Source organism: Pyxicephalus adspersus, chromosome 10, assembly GCF_032062135.1.
Source record: "Pyxicephalus adspersus chromosome 10, UCB_Pads_2.0, whole genome shotgun sequence".
Classification (NCBI taxonomy): domain Eukaryota; kingdom Metazoa; phylum Chordata; class Amphibia; order Anura; family Pyxicephalidae; genus Pyxicephalus; species Pyxicephalus adspersus.
This window is the reverse complement of record NC_092867.1, coordinates 46,988,157-47,005,859: the sequence shown is the minus strand read 5'-3', so window position 1 is coordinate 47,005,859 and position 17,703 is coordinate 46,988,157. Positions and strand designations below refer to the sequence as shown.

The window sequence follows — 17,703 nt, the reverse complement described above, 5'->3', positions numbered from 1 at the left end:
GCACATTGCTGATCACAGACCTAAAGACACACAAAAACATGATAACATACATGTATGATGTGTAATGGAAACAGAGACTGATGGCAATCACTAACATATAAGTAAAGAACTTCTCAGAAATGAATACATAAGCTATAAGTTGTGGGGAGGGTGCAATAGTTTCCATGCACAGTTAAACTGCTTTTCAGCTTTCTCATAAAAATACTCCCCATTTTTTTTTAATATTACATTTTTGGGAATGACGATTTACATTCTTGCTTTCTTGCTGTTCCATGGTTTGATTATTGCATTGAGGTGATGTGGTTAGCATTTCTACTCAAAGTACATGCACAACCAAAATTAATTTAATATAGAATTTTTTTTCATTAAAATTCTTGATTTTGTGATTTGTGATATCCTAGACCTGCTGATCCCCTGCAGCCTGTTTATAGCCACATTATGTGGCTACATTATGCGTGTTAAAATAACCAATTGTAACCTCCAATAGAAACCTTCTAGACGGGGACAGGTACAATGTCATCTTAAAACAGGATGAACAAGGTGCTGGGTTTACAAGATACTCAACAATGAAAGCTGTGGATTAAAAAAGATTGAAAATGATTTTTACTTATATAAACACGTTAAAGCCTGTTTGGGATTTAAGTGATTGAGTACATATACTGTAGGGCTGTGAGATAGTATATTGCTTTTCAGCAGGTCAGACCTGACCCATAAACATAGCATAGTCATAAATGACCAGATAAGGGTAACTCTTCCAATTTCAGGCTTCACTTGCAATGGTCAGGTCATTTATGACCTAGAGAACTGTGATCAGCACCCCCTGTGAGCAGTGGTCAGTACCTCCCATGGAAATGTGATTAGCACCTTCTACAGAACTATGATAAGCCCTTCCTATGGAGTATGATTAGCACATCCCAGGGAGATATATTTAGTACCTGCTAGGGAACTATGATTTGCTTCACTGGTAGTGAGATGTGTCTTTTATGACACAAGGAGATTTATGTCCCAATATCACAGCAGGTCCTGTTACTTAAATGACCTATTTGAGGAAATACAGCTACTTCTATCTTAGTCCAAGATGAAATGTCAGCAGGTTTTTGAGCAGCTAATGTGTCCCCAGAACAGGGGATATTCGTATTTAAGTCAGTTGCTGCATTGTATAACAGTGTCAAATAATAAAGCTCTGTATTTGGAAGAAGAAGCAGATTGGGATGTTAGGCAGCTGATAGGGCAGCAGTTATCAAGTACTTTATGTAAAACCTCAGCAATAAAATATAAATAAGGAAAACATTTATAAAAATAGAATTCGTCCAAAAGTAGGTCTGCGCAATACAATACTAATAATAATATTTAATTAATATATTAATAAGAATACATTTCCAGCTCACTAATGAGCTGGAAATGTATGCTGGAAATGACCTGCTCTGTTTAAAAATCTAGTTAAGCTTAGTTCTTAAATATTTGTTTGGGATTTAGTATTTTGACTTCTGAATATCACCACTCCTTTTTTATAATAAAGATATCTATAAACCAAGTTCAATTCACTTTACCATCCTCTATTAATTCCCCAGGAAAAGAACATTTCTTCACTAGAGTAAAGGGGTTAATTTGTATTCTATATCTCCATAATTCTGCATATTACATGGAATCAAATAATTTCCTTGACAAGATTACACTGCATGAAAATGTAATTTATACCTCAAAGTGGATAAACATGTGGCATCATGCAAGCACTGGACATAATGTTCCAGATTATTGTGAACAGAATAAATGATGTTATCAGACTAAGTACTTTATGATATAAATGTTATCAAGTAATGAGATGCAGGCTGTCCAATGATGGCTCCTGCCAGACACCCCTCTTCTCTCCTATCTATAATAGATTTCAATGTGTGTCCTATTATACAGACGGTTATTCATATCTACAGCTGGCCCTGTGTGCAACACCAATACGTGGAAAAAGGATTATGGGTTACACTTGTCTATTCTTTATGTACACAGTTAATATTGGATCAGTGTCCTATACATTACAAATTATTATGGCACAATACTTTCTTTGAATACCTACAATTACTTAATTGTGGTCTGCTGCCAGAAACAGGTGTCAGTGTACTGAACCAAGTTATATTGGAGCATCAAAAACTTTATCTCACAGAAAGATACATTAAATCAAAAAATGTATATAAAAACAAAAAAAAATGTGTTTTCCACAATATAAAAATGTACCCTGTATAGTATAGAAAAACAAAGTGCACAATATAACTTTTAAAAATTACAATGCATCAGAAAATACCTTATATAAATTAAAATCATATAAATATCATCTAAAACCTAACAACACACATATACATGCATATTGAGAATACAATGTATATAACATTCCTTCTATAAAACAACCCACCACAGAGAATATATTGTAACAGAAAAAATACAGAAATACACTCTTACAATGGAAAAAAACAACTTGCATCATATGCAAGCATATATAAGAGAAACAAGAGGGCATTACACAGTAACTAATATAACAGACAACAAAAACATCATAAAATAAATCATGTAATATATATCATATAGTGCATCACATAATAAAAGGAAAAAAACAAACCATCATATAAAAAATCACAACATATAAAATACAGGGCTTCACATAATAACTAATATAAAAAAGATGTTATATTATGTTATATGTTATAACTATTATAAAATGTGTATCAAAATTATTCATATAAAAGAAACTAACGAATACATTATATAATAACTAATAAGTATAGCACAATACACAATGCATCATATAACTAATATTAGAGGGAACGGGGTATTATTCATATGACATCAAATAAAATACATCATATACAAAGTAATGTAACAGAAAAACGTACCATATTGAACAAAGTATCACACACAGCAGTATATACCAATAAATATTAAAAAGCACAGAGCATCATGTAATAAATCATAAAACAGTATACAACAAAGCATCAAGTGCCTAATATATGAAAAAAAGGAAGTTCTATAGATCATTTTATTATATTACCACATAAATAGCAAAAATTTGCAATATAGAACAATACATATAAGACAAAATATCTATATCACATAACACAAGAGCACACAAGAGAAGTCATTTGTACCTAAACTTTTATATATTCTACAAACCTCCCACCGGGTACAGGATGAGTGAAGGAAACATAATAAAATATTCCTTTATAAAGACAAGTTAGGGTGACCATTCCGAATCAGCTCCCATATTTATACCAAGCGATGTGTCCATTATTCTGACTTTTATGAATGGACTTATCAATTAGAACCATGGCAAAACTAGAAATAGGAACGTGTACGTAATGAAAGCACGAGACACACAACTTTTTTTTTTTCATTTAACTTTTTTTTATTTATCTATTCTATATTTGTTATATATTTTTTATCTATATATTATACACACATAAAGAAGCAATCGATGTTTTAAAGGAATGTAAAGTGTGTCATGTGAAAATATTATCAATATATCTCTATTTTTATATTACTATTGTTATTACTTATCCCATCATATATATATATATATATATATATATATATATATACACACATAATAGTAAAAGTATATATATATATCTATATATATATTGGTATTATTATAAGTATTAATACTATTTATATTGTAATATTATACATTATTTTATTAATAAACTAGCTAAGCAGGGATATATGTAAAGGATAAGTACTAGTGCATATATATATATATATATATATATATATATAAATATATATATATATATATTCTGATTACATTGTGCAGTAAAATATATATTTTGATAAACTCTGTCTGTCTTTAGCTTTCATCTGATACGAATTACTTTCACAGCAGTGTGTCGGACGCCCCAACCAGTGCAGGATTTCACTGGAGGAACCTATGAACTTGTTGCAGGAAATATAAATTCAAAGGCTCTTGTCAATAATATGTATATTAATTTTTCAAATGAAAGAAGTAAAAACAGAGCTTTATTCTGGTTTTGAATTAAACACGCTGGTAAGTCGCAGGAGGCGCACACTGCGTTAGACGCAGCCAGCAGACCCGTGTGTCCAGGCTCCAGCCCCGCACGGGTTAAAGTTGGGAGAAAAGTCGTGCTAGCCGCATTCTCCCCGAGGTAGCTTCTCTTGTTTGATCCTGCCGAGCCTGGCGCCTAGCAAAACATAACTTGTCTGCCTTATTAAATGCTCTGACTTCTGCTGAAGGATTGCCTGGTGATTTTCAATTCAGTGCGCAGCAACAGTCCCGAGCAGCGCCATAAATTAACCATTACTCAGCTAAGTGGAGCAGCTCCCAGGGCTGAATGGAGCTGCTAATGAACTCCTCTGTACTTTGGCTTTGATGCCCAGAAAAAAATAGTGTCGCCACTATGTAATAATAATTATGGTTATTAATTGCCCTGACAGGGGAAATGTGTTTTGTTTAATTAAGATGACAGCTTGATGAATGTGTGAAGAAGAGGGGAGCCCTGGGTGTACAGGGAGGCTCTGCCTAGCCTGATGAGCTGACATTCTACATGATCACGTGACCTTTCCTGCCCTGGCAAATGTGGTCCCAGATCCCCAAACCATGTCATGTATTTCCCTGTATTCAGTGGCACTGTGTAGCTTTGGGAAACACGATTGCTCTTTAGGGTAAACAGGGGAAGACACAATAAGTGTAATAAAAGCAGGTTGATCTCCTTTATATGGCTGCCTACTGATTATTTGCTCTCATATAGCCCCTGACTGTGCAGCCATTAAATGACACAGCCAGAGCTATTTCATGAACTCCTAATTCTCTCCCATTCTGCTTGTATTATTTTGTTCTGTGTTGGGATGAGGAAGGCTCGGGGCCAATTGAAAGCTTGTGACGTTGGAAGGAGTCTTGGGATTGGAGGGCGGTGCATGAAAGAGAATTGAGAGCACTTTATTAGCTGTGAAGAGGAGAGAGAGGGCAGATGGGGGAAGTTTCTTTACTGGCCAGGGGTCTGGAGTCTTGTGAAATGCTCTGGCATACTTCTAGAAACTCTTCTAATATCTACTGTGGGGATGTTTCTTTTTCCATGGTGCCCTGATCTCATGCCACTAATAACTTGCTATGTCTAAGTTATCTAGTGGCAGCACCTCTTTTCTGTGGACAGCTCCTATCCTGCTGGTGACCACCTATTCTCCTGGGACCAGGGACAGCTCCTTGTCTGCAAGTGATCACCTAGTCCTTAAAGTTACTATGGATCACCTCATCTCCTTGAAGAAAGTGTAGCTTCTCTCCTGTTGGTGATTCTCCTGGGAGCAGGAACATCTTATCTTCAAGTAACCACCTAGTCCTCAAAGTGAACAAAGTACAGCTCCTCTTCTGTTGGTGAGCACCTATTCTACTGAGATCATCTCCTTATCTTCAAGTGATCGCCTAGTCCATGAAGTTAGTAGTGATCACCAGCTCTCCCTGGACCAGATACAGCTTCTCTCTTGCTGGTGACCCCCTATTCTGCTGGGATCAGTGACAATTGTTCATCTACAACTAAGGAACTATTGAGAACTTACACACATGGACCAGGTACTGTCCCTCCTGTGCTGGTGACTATTCTGGAAACAGGAACAGCTACTCATTTGATCATCTAACACCTAACGAACTAGTGATCACTTGGTAGGGGTCCTCTCTTCTCAGTTTCTCATCTACAGGTTCCCTGGGAGAGTTCCCAGTGATCCTTTATTTCGGTTGGGCCAAATACAGCTCCTGCTCCTGGCAAGACTTTTATGGCCCCTTTTCCACTGACTATGAATTCTGATCAATCAGGGTCCCCCGGGGTGACCCACAAAGAGCCCGAGGACAATAAGACAGAGATGCCAGTGGCTAGCAGCACCCCAGAGGCAGCTTTTGGGTGGAAGAGCCAAGCCTTGCCATTTAGTGTGGAGGCTCTCATCTCTGATAGGAAATCCAGTAAAGCCCAGTCTGTAGACTCTATCAGCACTGGATCTACACAGGCTTCATTTCCAGCTAGGATGCTGAACACAGAGAATGGAAGTTCTTCTGTTGGTACTTTCCCCCACTTAGAAGAAAGTTGTAAACCAGACTCTGAAAGTCCTGGAGAGAAAGGCAGCAACCCCTGGTATCAAAGCCCATCATATTCTTCTCCAGCAAGTAAGTTGAATAAGCCTGTTGGATCCTGAGAAGCTTATAAGGCTATATATGTAATATATAAGTTTACTAATGTAAGTGATACTATTTGCCATAATTCTGCACATTAGAAGGATTTCTTGTTTGTGTGTATGTATAGCTACATAGATAGATATAAATATATAGTGTTCCTTTTATATATAGAGAGAACCCTGTACAAGGAAACCAGGACAAATTCATTTAAAAAGTCATAGCACAAAGTTCCCAACAACCTGTAGGATCAGTGATATGATATTGTTAGGTTTCCAATTTATTGTAAATATATATAAATATATATATATATATATATATTTAAGTATGTGTGTGTGTGTGTGTAATATTTTTATGCTATTTATTTAGCACAGCATACGATCTTTCCTGTGTCCTTGGTAACACTTTCAGAACAACTCCTCACTTACCATACAGTGACAGTGCAGTGTATTATTTTTTCCATTTATTTTTCTACACTATGAGAACATGAGCAATAATGGCCAAAAGTGTGTGTGTGTTTGTGCACATATGTGCTAATGACTGTTCCCTTTTGTAGGTTAACAGAACTTTACAGTAAATAAAGTGGAGATGTTCTTCATTCGATTTTTGGCTTGGAAAAATCATGTTTTGGTTTCAGCCAGCTCAGGCCTACCTCACAGGCCTACTAAAGTAAATCTTCATTTTGCTAAGTGAACATTCACTATGTTAACAGCCTCAGCTCCTTTAATAATTCACCCCCTGTGTCTGTCTGTCTGTCTATCTATCACTATATAACAAAGCAGAAAATGCTTACGCTGTTTATATTTTTATTTTCCATGGTTTGAGTTAGATGCCATTTCACTGTATTACCTTTATTTTAATGTTTTTTTTTAGAAATGTAAATATTTTCTCAAACAACCATGACATTGTAAATTCATCCCCAACTCCTGAGAAATACATAACAAAAAAAAACATAAAATCAGCAATGATTACAAATATTGTTTGCATAGCACATAGCAATATTCATGAAGTTGAGTTTCTGATCACTTTATCAGAATTTTGTTATAGAGCAAGAGTCAAGGCTTTCATTTGTCTCAGAACTGGACGTTCCTAACAAAACATGACATTACCCAAAGGGTATTTGGATTAATCCCAAAACTGCTCACATATCAAAAGCGTCAACAATATATTAATGGTTCCAAGGCAGCATTTTAGGACATAATGTTTTTCTTCAGCTTCCTTCACAAATGACAACAGGATTCATTCTAGAGGATGGCATTGCAAAATTACTGTCCTGGGGTTAACATGATCTACAAATATGAATTTTCCTTAGTTTCCATCACTTGTGAAGAAGGCAGAAATGCTGACTTTGAATAAGGGGCCTTTGTTAGAAGAACTGCAGCATCTTCTGACCGTTTTATCAAAAAAATGTTCTGCAGTTGAGATAAATCAGCATGAGATCAAAAGGCTTTTGCTTTCTGAATAATTCCCCCCCCCCCCCAAGCTATCACACAAACAGTTATTCAGAGACCCTCTTTTAGTAAACTCATAATGTCTGCACTATTTATATAGGCCATACAAAACAGGGAAGCAATACAGATTCTCTGAACTTTTTTAAAGCAACTTTTATAACAATAAAAACACAAGAAGAAAACAGGCGAGTCAGAAAACCAGCCAAACATTTTTTTACAGTTGATTCAAAGGCATTAACTTCCATGATCAATCAATTAAACCTGCTTTACAATTTAAAATAGCAATTCCGGCAACCACCTCGACATGTCAGTGCCTGTTTTCCCCAGCATAGTCTAATAGGTATCCAAATTTTAAAAAAGCACTATTAGAAGTTCATTTTAATCATCTACACTTTCTAGCTAGTAAAAACAGCAGAACACTTGTTTTTCATTTGTTTATTGATTTTTTTTCTGTTCTATCATGTTGACAAAATCATCTTAAAAGCTTGACAGGCTTCTTAAATTAAAAGATAACTAAATCTGGTGGTAGTCAATAGGATAAAACAGAAATCATCATCGTTGTATTAACACATTCAAAAGTATTTTTAATGTTCCCAGAGATCTGTGACATAAAAAAATATAAAGAGCTTACTTGGGTAGTACCTAAAGAAAGTTCTTTATAATTTTTGATATCACAAATCACTGGAAACATTATTCAATATTTTCATATGTGCTGCTTAGTACAACAATGATGGTTTCTGTTCAGTCTAAATGACTATATAAAGACAGTTCTTAATACTTCTTTGTAAAAAACTGACTTTTTTAATAAAAAAAACAAACATCAGTTTTTAACTGTTCCTACCTATTAAAAAATAATAGATGGCGATCGCAATTCTTTAAAACACTGAAAATGTATATAATTGGCAAAAAGAAGACTCGGACAAAACGTATATATTTAAAAATGTTTCCATAGTAAAGCATCTATCTATCATTCCATCTGTCTATCATTCTATAAAACAATCTATCTATAATTAGTTTTCCTTCAGTGGAGTTGAAGTTTTTTTTTAATTTAGCGAATCCTGGGGAGGTAAAGGAGGGGGTAGTGGATGCCCTGAGGCTTGCTTGGACACCACATGAATATCCTACAATCAATTCTCTTTGCTTCATGCTGTTTTGGTTGTGCCTGTTCAATAAAAGTTGTTTTTGAAAAGGAAGCGTACTTCACAGCCCCTTTTTCCTAGATGACACTGGCCTGCATTCAGTTCATAACCCAGGAGTTGCTGCCACATTTTCACTTTGATCTGGGAATCCAGAGCCGTAGAAAAAGACCTGTTTTAGTTTTGTTTATAATGGGAGTTATCAGAGCCATGACACAGACAATAAAATTCTTGAGACCAGACAGCAAATTCAAACATTTAAATGTAGTCAAGCTGAATTTGCTTTTGCTGGTGTATACTGTAAAAATGTTGTATGTAACCACTATACCAACATTTTTTTATAGGAGGTGTATATACAAGTGAAAAGCGTTGAGGGGCATGACCTGAAACTTTCGAGTAATGAATGATTTTTTTTCAGATTCTAGATAATAGACTGATTTATGTAATTTGTTAAGTTTTTTTAATTCCTTTTATGGGCAGTTTGAAGTGGATGCAGTTGGTAAATCCAAAACCATGTGGGAGGAGTACAAAAATACTGCAAAATTTTAAATAAAAATGTTATGCCATTTAAGCAAACCAATGTTTTCTGTAATACTCAATCAAGTCAATGTATATAAAGTATAATAAAGGAAATGTATAATTTGAATTTACATTTTTGGCTGTTAGAAGAAAATGCCAACATTTGGTAAGTTGGAAAAAACTATAGACTAGACTACCCCTTGTTCTGTCCGCACATCTGCATTAGATATTTTGTAGAGCAGAATTGGCCATTAAAACATTGTTCCCTGTTAATATATAAAATATACGAATACTGTAACAATATTAGTTACTTAACAAAATGATTATATAGCTCTTGTGGGCTAGTAAGAACCTTTTTGCTTCAAGCCATAATTTTACAAATAAGCGCATAAATATTTAAATTATATATTACAAATGTTTTCTTCTTCATCTGTAAAAATGTTCCTGACAAACTTTTTGTTGTGTTCATGTAACATTTCCGAGTCTCAGTTTTAAATTGTAGTTTCTATAACAATTTCATTTTTACCAGGGTATGTATATAGGTAGTATCCCTCACTGACAAAGTGCCATGAGCCCGGTAAAACAACAAGGTTAATAACTAAAGGCGTACTGACAGTTCACATAGCAAAGTTTATATTCACTTTCCAAAGTAAAAAGTAAGGCCATGTTCTCTTCAAATACACAATCCTGTGTTAAAAAAATACTACTTATTTTATTTCTTATCCACAGTAATGTGTTTTGTTAAATGTGCCAATGTGCCCCAACTATAAACTAAAACCGTAAGCAGAGCTTTCCATTTCACAAACCATTTCATGCGGATCCTGCAAAACTCTGTTTTTTTTCAAGCATCTCCTGTTTTATTTTGTGATAGTTTTTTTGTTAATTTTCTAAAAGGTAATAATGTTCATGAAAGGTTTTACTGGGTTAACAGAGAAATAATCTCTATTTTATCAGCACTTGAAAAGGAGCCATTTTGCACCAATCTGACTGTTTTCCAGCATTTAGAGCATTGGTGAATTTTAGGAAATAAAAACATTAATGTCTGATTTATTAAGGTAGATGATACTGTGCAATAAGACAGATGAGCACTCCATACTTAGTGGTCAGTCCCTGGATGCAGTTTACTCTGGGTGATCAGTTTAAAAGATCATAAATGTATTAACGAATTTTGAATGACAGGAGTTTTATTAAAAAAGAAATAGAAGAAAATAGGAATTTGTACTGTATAACTTGTAATGTATTTACTCCGGTAATGTGTGGTTATAATTATAAAGCAAATAAATGAAACTAATATTTTTAAACAATTTTTCAAAACAAAATACATTTAAAATTCTTTATTCTTACTAACTTTGGTGAGTTCAGTGGAACAGAAAGCTTCAAATGACACAAGCAAATTTGTACTTTTGTTATAACCAACAGTTGGTCTTGGTTAGGATCACGTGAGTATGTGTACAAGGCCATGTCGACAAATATGGTCTCCATGTTAAGGAAATATATTAGGTAAGCTTGTCAGAAATTCCTCTGGCCGTGGTATACATTGCAGTGTGTGACAAAATAATGTTTAGGGCCTAGGTTCATACCTGTACAAGGCTATGTTGACAAGTAAAGTTATGGGGGACATTTTAAGTAAGCTTTTGGATGCTCCTCTGGCTGTTTGTTTTCTTGTGTGTGGGCAAAGTGTACCATAATATTAAAGAATAATATGAAATATGTTATGTAATATACATTCTTTGATAATTTTCTTATTACCTTACATTATTCGGAGACAATAATGGAAGATTGTAGATGGTTGATTAGGTTTAGGCTCAGCAACTAGGTGGGATTGCGATGTTTTGATATAGATAATCTCTACATCATTTGGAAATATAGTCTCGTTAACCTCGAGCAGAGGTTTATTAGGAAGCCATCTTTAAAATAATGTAATATCACATGCAAATTAAGCACAAAAATATTGGAACATAAATTACAAATTTAAAACTATAACTTTTTTTTTTATTTTGTCATACATGATTGCTTGATCCTGTGGGAAGAAGAGATACAAGTATGCTTGAGTTATGGCTTGTGAGATATGTATGTATGTGCATATCTTCCAAAACGTTGCTTATTTATTCAGAGCAAGACATTAATGCTTTTTAAAATTTTAAGAACAGCTAAGTGTACTTATTATATGGAAATATAATATGATGCTGTACCTGCTAGATTTTTATTATAAATGATCACTTATGAAGGGATTTAAGCAAATGTATTATAATATTTTATATACATTTGGAAAGTCTAATACTTTTGCTATTTGTACATTTCACCCTGTACAATGCTGAGCATTCTATTTTATTGCTACATCCCCATTACAATATAAATCTACTTAAAGAGTTTCCAAATTTGTCAGACAAACAGACATGCAGATCTGTGAATAGACAACGGTCAGTGAATGGTATAAGAAATGGGAAATGAGGGTGTTCTAAGCTTTCATTTGATATAAAGAAATATACATATATATATATTGTACAATTTTATTTCATTGGAAAAAGCTGCTCAATGGTAAATTCCTTGTAGATGGCCATAAGCACAAAACAATTGCTAGTTCAGGAAAAAACAAGCATGCCTTCTCATAATGCTAAAACTAACTGCCTCTCACTGCATGTGACCCTTGGTTTCAAAGCTTTGAAGATTCCTGGTATGGCTGACAATTAAAGTCATTCACAGAAGAAAGTTTTGTTCCAAAGGTGCCCAGTAATTTTATTTTCTTTAGGTATGTTCAAAAAAATATTTTTTTTTAAATAATATTTTTACCGTTAGTTTTCATTACTTTCATTACGTATTACAATACCTTCAAAATGACGCATTTTATGAGACTGGAAGTAATAAAAATCTGCAACAGACAGCAATAACTAACTGATTCTCACTGCATGCGACCCTTGGTTTCAAAGCTTTGAAGATTCCTGTTATGGCTGACAAATGCAGAAAGTTAGTATGCTAAAGTCATTCAAAGATTTCAAAGGTTTGTTGCAAAAGTGCCCAGTCATTTTATTTTCTTAAACATAAAAGTTTATGTTCAAAAACATTTTTTTTGTTAGTTTTCATTACTTTCAATACGTATTACAATACCTTCAAAATTACACATTTTATGAGACTGGAATAATAATAATAATAAAAATCTGCAACAGACATACAAGGGTTTACCTTTACCCCACATCAATAAATAAATATAAATATACACATATATATGTGTGTGTGTGTGTGTGTGTGTATGTTTTACACACAGCAAGAGGATGCAAAATGTGACTCAAATACAACCCAAAGAATTTGTTTCCATACAAGCATGACAATTTCATTGTTGGAGAATCTTTCTAATTTCTTCTGTTGTTACAGTAAAAAAAACTAGTGAAGGGAAGAAGGGAATCGTAATATATTGGAATTGCAGATAGCTGCATTAACCCAACAGGGGTTTCAGTCTTTCCCACTCTATTCAACTCTAGAAGAGAATACTTTGGCTACAAACCACAAAAAGCCCTACCTATATGTGACAACAGAAATTAGATCCATTTGATCAAAATGAAAAAATGTCCTTATGTGTGTAAAAGACATCCTTCCACAAACCATTTTAGAGGGAAGGTTATAAGGTTGGAACTTTCTTTAAAGGGGATTGTCTCTAGAGCAATTCTTCTCCCCACTCTATATAAATGCATGTATTTTTACCAAATATGAACATGCATGCTTTAGTTATTATTATTTTTATTACAAAGATGGTCAGGCAGGTGATTTGTGCATGTATGGCAGGCCACCACTGAAATAGAAGATAACACAAGCTGCTGTTTATTTAAGTGACATATTTTGATCCTTAGCCATGGAAATAAGCCCCCAGAAATAGAATAAAAGTGTTATAGCAGAGGCACAAAGAAGAGGATTTCTGTTTTGAAAATGTGCCAGCAGGTATGTTGCGATTTAAAAAAGGTTAACTTTCCCATTATACATTACAATTAACGGGGGGGGGGGGGGGGGGGCAACATATCACAATGGGGTAACTAACAACTGCTTTTGATATACATAGAAAAAGAGGATTCTACAAGGCTGATAAATCGCTTACAGACAGCAAATGTAATTTCAATATATACACATATCCCATTTGTCACCAGTTTTAAACACTGGTTGGGGTGACTTCAAGTTTTTGGAGAATTCTGGAAATAATTTGCTATACCAAGTTCCGTCTATTTTTTTCTTCTTCTAATTTTATGAGTGTACTCAACTACTTGTTAACAAACTAACTTTAATGATATCCACCCCTTTCACCTTTACCTGGAGAAAGACATGAGCAAACTGGACACGTTTGGCAATTTTTTTCTACCTTCAGCAAATGAAGTAGGTTTATTTGGATAGCATGCTCAAAGCAAAAAAATCATTATTTGCCCAGCGAAGGAATCAATTTGTCTGTTTCCTTTTACTTCTAGATTTACTTTTTTTTTTTTTAAACGAAGGGGGACTTGAAACATGATCATAATCAATAGGTGAATATTATTTTGATTTTATAAAAGTTGACCTAGGGCCTAACTAACTGTGAGTATATATTATGTCACTAAAGTGAAACTATGTAAAATGAGTTCTATGTACTATATTTTATGTGTGGAAAAACACACTGGAAACATGGACTTACACAGAGGGAATGCAGTAAATACTTCCATATTTCTGTCTGAAATGTAGTTACGGTGAGTCAGCAAAAAAATCAGTATCCAGAATCAAATCTCAAATACCTCAGAAAAACCCAGTATAATGAACAGCAATTACTAATACATGAAATAGAAATGATAAAGGGTATTAATATTGCTATTATTAAACTGTATTTTGAAAGCGCCAGCATATCATGCATTTCACTCTATATATTAAATAGGGGTTGCAAATTACAGACAGATAGAAACAATGATAGAGGAAGAGGAAAGGAAAGAGTACCCTGACTAAAAGAGTTTAAAATCTAAAATATCTTTTAAACAAAATATTTAAATGTTAGTTTTTCTTAGTAATCCATCGTTTTTTAACCCTCTTTCTACAGTTATGATTGTTACAGTAATATACTTCATTTGTTCAATTTCAGTCAGTTTCTGATAGAAACATTGGGGTTGATTTACCAAGGTAATAGAATTAAAGCGGGCCTAAACTTTTTTTTAAAGTTTTTACTTTACATCAAAGAGTAGGCAACTCTTTCATATAAAGTAGTGTATATATATATATATATATAATATTTTATATCTAAAATATTATTCCTTTTTTTTAATGCAGCAACCATTATTTATTTATTTTTTTTAAAAAGCACCTCCCATTTCTGTCTTTCTGACTAAATGGGTGCACAGAGCCTCCCGGAATATCTACATCACTCATCCTGGGAGGGCTCATGGCTGCTGCTTCACTAAGGGGAAAGAGATGCCGATTTCCCGTATGCAAAGTCAGAGTTCTAGTGAACATGTGCATGCTTTAAACATCAATTCATACCAAAATGTGTTATGGTAGAGCATGTAACACCTGTTGGTGTATTGCGGTGACATTTAATTTAAAGGGCACCCAAATGCACCTGTGTTCCAGTGTATAAGAACAATGCTACAGTGGTTATGGTGTACTGTATTGAAAAAAATATTTTTTTTTGTGTTCAGCTAAAAGGGCTACCCCCAATGCACAATCCTGAAGTGGATGAGTGTGAATGAATCCTTATATTTGTTTGTAGGTGTTGAGAAGTCTTGCAAATGTTTCATTATTGTGGTGAAAACGGAAGAATACTTTCATTGTATTTACAATAACTAATTATTTATTGTCAATATTTCTGTCACAGATTGCCAGGCTGACATGTTGTGGGTGATTCACTAAAAGAGCTGATATATTTTTTTTACATTAAAATCTGTGAATATTAAAAAAACTAAATATTTTATAAAGAAATTTGTACATGATTGCATACTTGAAGTGAATATTCACACAATTTATTAAGTAAATTCTTTTTTAGCTTTTCTTGTCAATTGGTCCATTTTTTATGCTTAAAGTATGTGTGTGGGCTGTTGCAAATAAGTTAGTTAGCAAGTTTTTTCTTGATTTTTCATTAGGGTGGGATAGGAGAATGCTTAGAACCCCAGTTAGATTTTCTAACTTCTGACTTTTTATAAGTTTTGAAAATTCTAACAATGGTAAAAAAAAATGATAGGAGCTCTAATCTTCTCTTAATACAAAACTAGAAAAGAAAACAGTTGGCTTGACATACACTTTAGCTGTGTAAGTATTACCTGTCCCCTTATTGAAGCACACCAAGCACCGAGCCAAGAAAGTGAAATTACAGTTGAAGATAAAGTAAAATGTATTAAAGTGCAAACATATTATGGGGTTTTCAAATTGTAGTATTTCCTTTCAAGTAAGTCTTGAAAAGATGTTCATTTAGAAGGAAAGGCTGGCCTCTTAGGCTGTAAGACAAGGTTGCAGGGGATTTCTTACCAATTACAAATTGGCATTTACAAATAAAGAGAAATATCACTAATTCCTTGATTAATAAAAAATTATACTTAATACATAATATAAATGATTACACATTATATATTATACATTACATTATATGTATTACATTATATATTATATACATTAATATACATACATATTATTTTAACTAAAAACCATTGTAAATAATATAAATGTAATAATAAAATAGTTGTAAATCTTGTATTTTCTGGATTTCTGGTATTAATGTTATTTTTAGTGGAGTTAATAAATGAGTGCAAAGCTGTATAAGTATCATTTTATTTCCCTCCATAGGACATCCAAGCCCTCCGCCATGCACTTTGAGGAAACATAAGAATAACCGAAAACCAAGAACTCCATTCACCACTTCCCAGCTGTTGGCATTGGAAAGGAAATTTAGACAAAAGCAATACCTTTCCATTGCTGAAAGGGCTGAATTTTCAAGCTCCTTGAACCTCACAGAGACACAAGTGAAGATCTGGTTTCAAAACAGAAGAGCCAAAGCAAAGCGGCTTCAAGAAGCTGAACTTGAGAAGCTAAAAATGGCTGCCAAGCCACTGCTACCATCATTTGCTCTCCCGTTTCCTTTGGGTGCTCAGTTAGGGTCTACTTCAGCCTATGGACATCCAAGCTCTTTCCAGAGACCCCCTTTGCCTGTTCCAGGATTGTTCACAACACCAGTCACATATGGAATGTATTATCTATCATAAAGACATGGAATGAGCAAACTATTAGATAAACAGGGTAACTCTTAGGTGTTGTAAGGCTTGAAATACTGAAAACTAAGAGATTGCCCCCTCTATCTATCAACATACAGATTAAACAACATTCAGTATGACTTTTTGAATGTGCAGTAGTCACAACACATTACAGCTTTCTTTATGGAATGATATTTGATATGAACTAATCTCAATGTGATGCTATAGAAAGCACTTTACTCTTTGGTGCCTTTTCTTCAACAATAATTCAGCAATGCTGCAGGAACAGAATGAGTGATGAGGGTTAATATTTTTAGTATTGTTTGTACATTTATTAATAAGCACCAGAAGCACAGAGGTTTATTTGTACAGTTTTCCCAAAACAGGCTATGTTGTGAAACAATTAAAGTAGGTTGAGTAAAAGTGTTGTAGGAACAGTCACTTGTTAATTCTAGTAACTTTTCTTTGCTCTACCTGGTCCTCCTGTTCTTCATTTGCTGACAATTAAACCTGATGTATCAAGAAACCTACATTCTGGTTCACTTAGTAGAATATTATTTGCTTTGAGAAAATGTTTTTTTTTGTTTTGTTTTAAATATACTTACCTCTATTATAGTACATTGACATTACAAGGGTAACATGCTGATAGTACTAAAAAGGATAAAGCTAGTTTGTAGGAGACAATCCAATCAAGTTCATTATTATAGTGTGGAAAAGCCTGTACCTAAATCATTGTCTAGTCTTTACAGGACAGTCCTTGTCAGTATGGAACTGTTTTACCCTTTGTTGGCTGTAATACATTTAGCACATAGACCAGTTATCCATTTGTTTGTTATGGTCATGTTGATGGGTATGCCATTGACCATGTGTCTGTTGCACAGAATGAGCTATGGTGAACCATCATCATATGTCTTTTTTCATGTAACTATGTGTGCCAGTGCAGCTTATGTGCTGCTAATCATAACTGTGTCCTGCACATAGACACAGCTGAGCTTAAGATTTTTCTTGCATCGTTGTTATCAGGGTAGGACTTCTCGGTGGTTATCTGTCAGGAAACAAAGTGCTTACATTTTCACGCAGCCAAGGTAATTTTACTATGTAGAATATTTCACTGGAGACCCTTAAACTGGTTGACCTCAAAGGTAAACTATGACCGGGGGTTGGTTTTATTTCTCGAAGAGCACAGTTAAACTGTAACGAGTTTCACACATTTATCTATTTGGATTTGGGTTGGAAAATGTGTGAATCCTGAGTAAAAATTGAGT

At 34.1% G+C, this 17,703-nt stretch overlaps 1 protein-coding gene across 1 annotated transcript; it reads left to right on the top strand.

The window, feature by feature from the left end:
• Positions 1-5,003: 5,003 nt before the first annotated feature.
• On the top strand, positions 5,004-16,968 carry LOC140339439 (homeobox protein MSH-C-like). The gene is made up of 2 exons (XM_072424160.1): positions 5,004-6,148; positions 16,035-16,968. The coding sequence occupies exons 1-2, from the start codon at positions 5,764-5,766 to the stop codon at positions 16,448-16,450; spliced, it is 801 nt and encodes a 266-aa protein (XP_072280261.1). The 5' UTR covers positions 5,004-5,763; the 3' UTR covers positions 16,451-16,968.
• Positions 16,969-17,703: the final 735 nt, after the last annotated feature.

Coding starts and splice junctions, on each gene's coding strand:
- LOC140339439 (XM_072424160.1), top strand. CDS start 5,764: ATGGCCCCTTTTCCACTGACTATGAATTCTGATCAATCAGGGTCCCCC. Junction 6,149..16,034: donor ATCATATTCTTCTCCAGCAA/GTAAGTTGAATA, acceptor TTCCCTCCATAG/GACATCCAAGCCCTCCGCCA.